General features: G+C 37.3%; 1 protein-coding gene across 1 annotated transcript in view; it reads left to right on the forward strand.

Moving 5' to 3' along the window:
- LOC140165969 (uncharacterized) overlaps nucleotides 1-6,032 on the forward strand; it is a 221,425-nt gene extending 215,393 nt beyond the window's left edge. Inside the window, exons 24-25 of the mRNA XM_072189329.1 lie at nucleotides 1,416-1,567; nucleotides 4,872-6,032. Coding sequence (XP_072045430.1) covers nucleotides 1,416-1,555 — 140 coding nt within the window. The 3' untranslated portion in view covers nucleotides 1,556-1,567; nucleotides 4,872-6,032. The remainder of the gene's footprint in view (nucleotides 1-1,415; nucleotides 1,568-4,871) is intronic.
- The last annotated feature ends 5,175 nt before the right edge of the window (nucleotides 6,033-11,207 follow it).

Consider the following 11,207-nt stretch of genomic DNA (forward strand, 5'->3'; position numbering starts at 1 on the left):
GAAACATGGTTGACTTCATCATAATCCAATATGACAACTTGAAAGCCTTCCAAAACTACAGATCCTATTGTTCAGTTGATGCCGGCTCAAATCATAATATTATAACCAACCCAAACCACAGTACCAGTCGGTTCAATTACAACACAATTGCAGAAGAGTACAGTGCAAAGATAATCGGTACCTTTATAAGACCCCTCTTTGAACTATATAAGACACGAAGGTTATTGACCAACCTCAGACAACCAAAAACACAAAGGAGGAGTGGGTGTGAAGAGGGCCCGACATGATATATGGACTCCCTAAATTATTACGAGAGGCACGTCGTCATCTATATCATAATGAAGAGCAATCCAACTGCAAAAAGCAGATCCAGCTACTCCAAACTGAACAAGTCTGTCATGTATCAAGTAAAGCACTAGCAGAGGAAGCTGCATGAAAAGATCCAGAGACAGAAGATGCACATCAGCCCATGCCAGAAACAACAGTCACGTACTCTTCAAGCTCAAATTGATAAAAGTGTAAATACAGGGTAATTACCATTACCCTAATTTCTAGTATTTTGTAGGATGGTCTTGAACCATTTCCAATACACCATGGATGGCCACCTTGGAGAGAAATAATGTGAAGCTGTAAACCCACCACTGATGCTGTATTAATTGTTCACCCAGGCCAAGGATATTAAAAGCCATTCGGTTGATTTTAAGACAGCATTTGACAAAATTTGGAGAGGAGCACTTAGCGAGTGATTAGGATCAATATTTTTCAGACTATTTTAGCCCAACATTAAGTTTATTTATGTATTTGCTGGTCCAGTGCGGGCGAAGCTCGCAGAATGTTGCGGTTTTACCCTATTTTGGCCCAAAATACGGTGTTTATCGGGCTAAAAAAGCAGATGCGCAGGGCAATTCTGGTCGCTTTCATCCCGGTAGATGGAGAATTTTTGTTTCATTTTTTATCCCCTTGAGATTTTTAGGTGGACTGCCGAAGATAGGGAGATTTGTCCCTTCCGCCCCTTTGTAATGTGTCATTGGTTGAGGAGGACGGGCATGTTACAGACTTACCATCGAGACCAATCATGACCAGTCAGAATGTACCACATATGGAGCTGAGTCATGGATACTAAAAAACCTACAGAAAAAAAGGCATTAAAATTGACCCCCTGGACGAGATCAGAATTGCTGAAATTACACGTCTTTAAATATCACAAAAACTATCGCAGAGTACTCTAATATTTATTGTGATCGTCATTAGTATCATCAACTTTGTAATTATTATTATCATTATCCTTGAAGTATTCATTGACCCTGTAAACATGGTAAAAAAAGGTCATTGACCCTTTGCCTACTGTACCCTCTTACCCATTGAGCAGAGATATGTTCTTATTATTCTAATTTTATTTTTCGTTATCATTTTAGCCGATCATTATAGGGACCAAGTGAGTCTATCCAGACTTCAAGGTGGTGGTCCCGCGTTCGGACAAATGACACTGCAACATGAGCGGGTAGCAATTACGCATGGAGCAGTGCCGATACAGAGTACTTCCACAGAAGTATAAATGATGTGATTGGTAAGAGCGAAACTTAGCATAGAATTCCAAGATGATATGCAAATCTTAATACTATTCATAATTAAAATAACATTCGCCTAACACTCCTCGATCATTGTCGGACGTAGCCCTATTCGTGACTCTGCCATATCTTCCTGTCTCTTGCTTTTTGTCTTATGGATACATCAGTTTCAATGTATTGCTGTTGCATTTGTGTAGTGTAAATGTCCTCAAGAAATTGAACATACCCGTCATTGACACCAAATATACGCATCAGTGGAACGAAGGTTCATATATAATTATGTTCTACCAAGTTAAAGGCTTTCTCATTGTCAAGATATCCAATAACTTCAAGTTAGTGTCCTTACTTCATCATTGATATGTCATGTCATTGATCTAATGGTGAATAACGCCTGACTGTTCCCGTGGTTGGTTTTCATTAAGAACCCCTTTTATTTTGTTCTGCAAGATCCTTATACACCCCACATTAAGGGTCTTTTAATATTTTAAGTTTCTGGGAGTCTATTGTTCAGAAACGAAAACTCAAGAGATTAAGTGAGTTGATCTGTAACTGTCATTGTTATGTTTGGCGAATCATTGCATCTGATTTCAATAGGGGTGGTGGAAATAGTGGGAGCTGTCAATCAAACTAATATCTGCCAATAAAGGCTGGATAAGATAATTGTATGGAACACCGGAGTTTGAAGTGGTCAAGCGCCCATTTTACTTATGTCTCATTCATCGTAACAATATTAGATTTTACTACAGTAAAATTAAGTATTTCTTGGCCAAACTGGAACATGCGCGTTGCGTCCATGTAGCGTACTAAGCGTGTACGCAATATAAGACGCGTGTATGCTTTCTTCTGTACCGCGCTATGTTCGCGTGTGTTTATCGCGGAGCCACTAGCGTTTATAGTGTTCCAGTTTGACCAAGAAATACTTAATTTTACTGTAGGCAGGACAACAGGTCCGAACTCAAATTTGATGTTACACTTGTCCATATTAATGTGACACATAAAAAAGACTTCAGACTTGCAAAGGACCCTGCGAGTCTCTCTCCCCTCCATCTCTCCTCCCTTTCCTCTCTCTCCACTCCCACTTCCTTCTCTTTCTGTCTGTCCCCTCTCCCACTCACTTGTTCAGTCTGTCAGTGATACTGGTTTCTTAATTCTATTGGTTGTTGTATTTTTAGAATTTCAGCCTCTCTTCCCTGCTCTTCTCCCCTATCACTGTTATGTTTTTGGTCATCTTTTTAATGTTTAGACTTTCTTAATTTATCTGTTTATTGGCTGTCGTATTTTACTCTCAATTTGCAAACTTTATCAGTATGATCATAAATTAAAATAAAGTGAATAGAAATGCTTTTCACAACCTGAGATCTTTGGTACCATTGATGGCACTACTATACTCTCCTCTTAATCACGGTCAACTGAAAAATAATAAAACATTTATAAGCTCGACTCTAGCATTCTAGAGACTGAAGCAATTGAATACATGAATACAAAACCCACCCAAGTCCATGGGAAGTGATTTTGAGAGAAAAACCTGTGTATCATTTTAATTCCTTCAGTTAGATTTACCTGGTCAATATGGTAAGTTTTACGTGCAAATGAGTGGATTAACCTGTATTAGGTATGACGATTAGCATTTCAGGGACTTCGTGGGGTTCATTTTAAATACTGGACTTGGGTGGTTTTTTGAATCATATACAAAGACAACAATGTTGGAATGAGCTTACCACTAGTAAGATAATACAAAATAAAGCACACACGTATGTATAATGTTGATAAGCATTCTGCCATGTAATATAAACCACACACTTTCCTTTATTAAACCCATTTTTTTTTCAAAAGTCACTCTCCAGCAATGAATGTGTTATAAGTGGACTTTTATACATACTGGATTTCAATCAATGTGTTACAAGACTCAAATCATGGAATTGGGTGGTTCTTTCATACATGCTATTTTTCACATGCTCAATAGACACAGAGGATGGATTTGAGTTGTTCTTTCAAATATATGACAGGCCTATGTATAGCAACAATTTCCCATGCTTAACTCAATTTGGCCAAAGTATGGACTTGGGTGGGTTTTGTATTCATATATTCAATTTTCAGATTACCAATACCCTCGCTTGAACGCAATTCTTTGTTATGTTGGATACCACCACGCACGCGAATTTTAATTAAGATCTATTTGGGCGACATTTATTCCCCTTTGCGTCCCCATAAAGTGATTATATGACCGATGTTCGTGGTTTGACGTACCATTATGCCTACTATTGCTTGGCAACACTGGTTAGTATATTTCGATGGAATAGATCATTTTCACGAGTGACTCCCGTCTAGGCGGGAGTCCACACAAGTCAGTGAAGTCTCACGAATTTAAGACCGTAAAATTTAGACACTACTTTTGTCTGAATGAGAACGTACCCCTCACATTGCAGTGGTGTACCGTGGCCGCTCCAACCCCGGGGGGCTGAAGAAAGGGTTGACCCAATTTTTCGGTCGTTTGAAAAAGTGAAGATCAAAAAAAAAAAAAAAAAGCGCTAGCGCAGCACATTTTGATGTATATTAACATTTTTTCAAATTTTTTATGCTTTATCAAATTTTTCCGCCCTTTTTTATTTACTAATTCTTTTTGGCGCCCCCTTCGTTTTTGCCGCCCCTGTTTTTTTCGCCCTTCTTTTTCGCCGCCCCTTCATTTTGGCCGCCCCCCTGCTTTTACCCCGGGGGCTGGCGTCCCCAAAGCCCCCCCCCCCCAAATACGCGCATGCATTGAGTTTTCAAGACAGAAATTTACACAACTCACGAAACCGAATAATAAATAAATTCACTGCCTTCAACTTACCAGTGAGTGGCAAAAGGCTAGAAATAAAAACATTGGTCATATGCACACCTATTAGGCTAACACTTCAAAATAAAAATGACGTCCGAAAGCGCAAACGATAACGAAAACGAAAATAGAAACTGAAAAGATAAAAAGAACCTTAACTTAACAGGCTTTTAACATTAAAATGTTACTCTTGACTACATGTAGATGCGCAGATTTGTTAGGGACATGTACCTGCAAAGTTTCGTGTCCATGAAAATCAGAACACTTAAATTATCATTTGCCAGATTTTTCAAGCTTTCGATGATATTTTAAGGTAATTTTTGCCCCAGAAAAAAAAGCAAAAATCGTTAGCGAGCGACCGACACTAATTGAAAAGTCCGTCTGTCAGTACATGTAAAGCACTTTTTGTCGCCTAATTTATGTGTGGAGTATTATTACATTTGTTAGACAAGTGACATATTTTGGTTTGTAACTTTTATTCATTACAGTAGCGTGCACTGATAAGACTATGAGGATGCCTTCTTCCAGATTACGAGGATCATGCACATATGGGAACAAATTTGGATAGTTTACTGTTTGCCAATACCATGGCAACGGGACAATTATATGCCAAATTGTATTGACAGCAAAAAAACCCAAACAAGTGGATTTTTAGCCCAAATAAACAATAACATCTAGTTGCTACACGAATATTCTTAAAGAATTATTGCTGACTTGGACAAATACTTATCTGCTGCATTCATACTGATGAGAACATCTTGGGTGAAAAGCATTGTTGCCAAAATACACACCTTTCGTAATTTTGGGCGATATTACAACCAAGTGCTTTCTGTTGGAAAGGTAGCTAAATCGTATGCAATGCAAAAACAAATGTATATATAAATTATAGACCTATAGTGTGTATTATTTTAGAGCAATATTTACTCGTGTTTAAATACAAACATTTGTTTTTGCAGAAAGCATGGTGTTTGTGTTGATTGTTAATCAATAAAAAAAAAAGTAACTACCCCCCCCCCCCGCGCTTTTATGAATGACCAGTATTACAAAACGGTTTATCGTATGCCAAGTTTGGGATATGTATTCGAAGCAGAATTTATTTCTGCGCTTTATGACACCTCAGTCATGTCAGTGCAATGGTCCAGATTTGAAATAGGTATCGGAGAAACTAAAGAGTAAAACAGAAATAACTACCCATTTGGATTTGTTTTTATATTTCAAAAAGTACTTCTTCAATTGAAAATATTTTTTTGTTTTGGCATGCATCATCACCAGACTCATAGCATCAAAGACACCGAATGAGCACACATTAAATGAAAGAGTATACTAATTCAAAAGTTGTTAAAAGTTAAAGGAGTATTTCGTGATCCTAGCATCCTCTTTTTATGACATTTTTCAGTACATATCCACGAAAAAGCATATTCCCAAAATTTCAGTTGATTCCGATTTTGCGTTTGCGAGTTATGCATGATTATGTGTATTACACTGCTCCATAGACAATACGTTGTAATTTCGTTCTGGTGCACCAGAACGAAATTCAAATTTCGCGATATCTTTGCTAAACGAATTAATCTGCAAGAAATATTTTGTACATAAACATTATGTAGCCAGAGTATTCCAGTGATATAAAAATCTCAACTTTTTTGAGAAAAGTGGGGGATGAGGCTGTGGATCACGAAGTGCCCCTTTAATATCAAGTACTCGATTATAATGCTCGTTTTTCCACCGGGTGCTTGATTATAGTCCAAGTGTACTTGCTAATATTAATGATCGCCTGATTGTAATGCAAGTGACTGATTGCAATTGCCCTATCCAGGTCAGACCAGGCGGGGCATGATATCAAATTCTGCTTGACCATCCTCCTGTAAAAGGATACTCATTTTTCCGACTTTTGAAATCAGTAACCTCTCCATTCATGCATCACAACACCTGTAGGACTAGAACCACTGGATATGACTAGGCTATATGCAGAGGATGATTTAAGCACTTCCCAGCAAGTCTTGCGGTTAGCACAGCTGTGTGCGTAAACATGACACCACTGCCCGCCCACTGCATACACACGTGCATGGTTAAATTTGAATTTGGACAGATATATTTACAATAAATACACCTTCAAATAGTTGGTCGATTTCACATTTTATGTTATCTACAGAAGGTGTGAATTATCATTCATGCATACATCACTTTAGATCTGAAATCGACCAAATAATGACGACACACGGGCAATTCTAAAACAACATCTTTTGCACAGAGTTCAATGGGATTTGAAAAGTAAAGTGGCAGTTGAAACTCTAGTGATAACACATTTCCAGTGCATGATGGGGCTTCCTTAAATCATCCTCTGGGCTATATGAGTCTGTAGATGATGCATGTCAAAAATATTTTCAATCGAAGAATTGCTTTTTACATTCAGAAACAAATGTTACATTGTTACCGTTACCAACCAAATCCCTGTGAATTAATTAGCTGTACCATTTAAAGTGACGGGTTTGGCCACCTTAACTAACACAAACCAATCTGTAGAGATTCGGGGTCAGCTACGACTTGGGTGAAGTGACCTGAAGTGCACCATCAACCAATTCCAGGACGGCTGTGTATGATCATGTCGTAACATCAATGTTTCCAACTAAATATGACGTATAAAAATGTCGGTATTGAATTTTATTACTAACTAATGGACTTGAACTGAAATGAACTGAGAACTCCAATATTCAACTTAATTCAGTTATATTTAATTAGTTTATGTGAAATTGTTATTCGTGTACAATATATATTTAATATCGATACTTATGGAGACATAATTAATAATGTTATTCGTATATTTTTATCAACATTTAAAAAGGCTGAATCGTTTAAGTGTGGCAATCTACAAGTATATGCCGACATTGAAAATAATACCATCGGTGGCGGTAGAATACCGCCCAACATAATTGCCACATCCCAAAAACCCGACATTGTTTTATTTTGGCCGGCAGACAAGCGAGTCATTCTATTTGAACTGTCGGTGCCATTCGAGCCGAACATTGGTAAAGCCAACTCTATCAAACATGGGACATTACCGACGCCGGGTATGATTGCTCGTTAATTGCCATCGAAGTCGGCTCTAGAGGCTTGATTGACACCGACAACAAAAATAGGCTGACTCGTTTGTCAAAACAACTTAACACCCCAAAAAAATTCAAGGTGTTGAAAGACCAAATTACCAAATTTGTTCTCATGTCATCTTACTCAATCTTCAACTCAAGACATGAGCCAAAGCAGTTAGCAGCCTGGACAACCGATTCTTTTGTTCTGCAAGACTCACTCAGTCATTTAATGAGGCAATACAAACGATCGAATTTGGTGTTGAAATGAGCTAAATTTTGAGTTACAACTTTTCAATGTAAAATTTATTTTCTCGGCCAAATAAAAAGCAATCATTTTCATTTTTTCAGTAAATGTCAGGTCAAATTGTAGTGCTTGATACTGTATTTTTTTTTCAAATCCTAGTGTTAAACTTAGGCGTGAAATTCAGTCATTTCGTGTAAGATTTTCGATTTTGATAGGCTTAAACTCTGCCCGCGAGCCTTTTTTTGGATCAACCTTTTAGCTTTTCAAAGTAATATAGTTCGCTAATGAAGGATTTTTCCCAACTTTCTAACGCACATCACCGTGAGCGATATATCATAGTTTTGTCAGAATTTCCGTTTTGATTTCATCATTTTTATTCCCGCCTGAAAAATTTCAAAATCAACGCGTGAAATCAAAAGCTAATACTAGCATTGTGGATCGATATCCCTGGGTTTAATAGGAATACCGGCATGGGTACAGTGTTGCCAGAACTTCAATATAGCAACGAAATTCCCAGACCTAATAGCGATCCTACTGATCACAGCCGCGTAGCTGGGATTTTTTCCAAGGGGGGTAAGCCTGTATGGGGCGGTGGCCCAAATCCACCAAATTTCCCTGCACTTGGGGGGGGGAAGGGGGCCCAAATAGACAATTTTTGCCAGGCTTATACAAAATTCACCTGGAGATAGGAGGGACAGAAGATTATAATATATAGACCCACACGATGTGCGTTACAGAGGTGGGAAATATCTTTCTTTAGCAAACTATATTAGTTTGAGACGCTAATAAACCAATTCCGTATAATAACACGCTAATTTTTCTAGGTTTGGACCGTGGATTTTCCCGTGGACCTCAAGCGTGCGTCTCTTTTAAGAGAAAATACGGACTAACCTAGGTAAACAAACAAACAGACAGACAAAATGGTTTTCATAATCATGGAATCCATATAAATTGAAATTGCAGGCTATCACGGGAGCAAATTTTAAAATTCACCTCATTTACCAGAAAAGCCAATTGGGGATTTGGGCTACTAAATCGCTGGTCGGGCAATATGCTTTTCAATGGAAAATTGCCCTGGATGACAACAATGAAAATATCGACTATTTCTGCTGGTTGCTCACGAGATAAAAGTACTAAGTTTGACATTTTCGGAGCATGAAGGAAAAAGCGTAAAATAAAAACGCAAATTCTGACAAAACTATAATATATAGACCCACACGATGTGCGTTACAGAGGTGGGAAATATCTTTCTTTAGCAAACTATATTAGTTTGAGACGCTAAAAAACAATTCCGTAAAAAGCTCGCAGGCGAACTCAAGGCCTATAAAAATCAAAAATATCACACTTAAAGACACAATTTGATGCTTAATTTTAACACCAGGATTTAAAAATTATATATATATCCAAGCACCAAGTTTTTAACTGACATTACTGAAGAACAAGAAATGTCTTTAAAAAAGACAATGCCTCCAAGATACCAGTGGGCACCTTTTGTTATTAGGAGACACTTATAATGCTAGCTTTAAGGTAACGCTATTGGATATAGATTTTTGTCTGATTGAAATATGTGAGTCCATTCTCTCCTGATTACAAGACTGAAAATTTTATTTTAATCGGATATTCGGTTACCAAAATATATGGCCTGTCAAAATGGCGCGAAACCAAGAAGTTGGCAACAAATTTCTTTTATTTTTGTTATGCAATGTTGTCAGGTAGGCCTTATTTTCTAATTATATATGCAAGAATTGTACAAAGTAAAATGTTCAGATCGGCTACAAAATAAGATATAAAACCCATGGATGCCTTTTTCCATGTAATTTCCATTTGCATAATTAATTAGTGCCCTAATCAACTTTTCTAATAAGTGGCCCTAATTAATTATGCAAATTGAAATTTGCCAAAACGCAACCGTAATTTTGTAGTACAGTGTGTGTTCTACTCATGTACCATGCCTCAGTACTATAGCTCTTTTAATTGTATCTGAAATCTTTACTTTGCAAATTCATGCATGTAATTAGAAAATCATCTGGCAACTGGACTTGTCAAAATATAGAAAATAAAAATAAAGTTGTTGCCAATTTTTATTTTGGTTTCGCGCCATTTTGACAGGCCATATCTCAAGAACCGAATGTAATCTACAGGGCATAAAGCTTTAACATATTATTTAAATAGAAAGAAAATCTAAATTTTTCACCTAAAGACATCTTGCAATCTTGCAGATAATTCTGATGTATGAAATAAGACCTTCAAACTTTCAGATATGAAGAGTTCCAGATGCAGGCAGCCGTTTCTGTTTTTTTAAATATATGCCCAAGTTGTATCAGGAGTCATTTCTCGTGGATTTTTTTGACTGAAAATTACGATTGTAACGTTTCAGAGTAACAAATTTGCGTATCAGATTTTTTTATGCTTGTTTATTATATTTTGTATTCAGGACTAAAATAATATTAATATTATTATATTTAGGGGGTCTTTTTTATAGGCCATTACTCTTTTGTATGTGTAATTGAATACAAATCAAAAACATTATTGTTTTGTTTTGTTTCCTTCATTTGTGCTTTGTCTTGCATCGAAAGGGCCAATATCAACACCTTGTTTGTAAGAAGTATTGTGTGGGGAAAGATGATTCTTGCATTTTATTTTTATTTTTATCTTAACAAACAAAAAGCAAATTTCTCAGTCAAAGTCTTGAAACGGTCATGGGTATGCATGCAAAAATATTGCAACAGTACTCAGTAGAACATAAAAAACTGATACATGACCAATCACGCATGGGAATTGGGGAAGCAAATACTTTAAAACGAATTATTCCGAATTATATCAACGCAATAAAATTGCAATACTTTAGTAGGCTACATGTATAGCAATGAAGCCGGCCATAGGCGCGGCTAGGCGTATCATACCATACATTGCAGTTCAAATGCATCATGATCATGATTGTGGCCTAGTCGAGCCTAGCATGCATACCAGTCGGTCTGCTGACTCGCCGCGGCACAAAAATACCTCCAATTTTGCACAAAACAATCCATGATGTCAAATTATCACATCCAAAGTGTCGCCGTGAACGTCAGCTTCAACTTCTCCAGCCAAAGTTTTTGCATTGATAATCAGGTTTTATGTAATCATGAAATTAAACCTTGTTTGATGTGTATTCCCATTGCCACAGCATAACGGTTTTCCAACTACGATAAAGCTGCTGATGAGCGCTGAGGCTAAAACCTATAATTAAAGACCGAATTAAAAAAAGACTAGTTTGCGTCTGACGTCATGACAAAGGCGCGCCGTGATTGGTTGCTGACCTGCGCAGTATGGCATTTTTGGTCTGGTTTACAGGACGGCATACGCAAGCTAGTCTTTTTTAAATCGGTCTTCAATTATACAACATATGAGTTTGAAAATATTCTAATGCATAATTCATTAACTTGATAGACCCACGCCATTGGCGCCACGTGCTAGGTGTTGTTTCTAGAATCCCTATAGAATAAGATTAATTTTAA

This window comes from Amphiura filiformis, chromosome 12, assembly GCF_039555335.1.
Source record: "Amphiura filiformis chromosome 12, Afil_fr2py, whole genome shotgun sequence".
NCBI lineage: Eukaryota > Metazoa > Echinodermata > Ophiuroidea > Amphilepidida > Amphiuridae > Amphiura > Amphiura filiformis.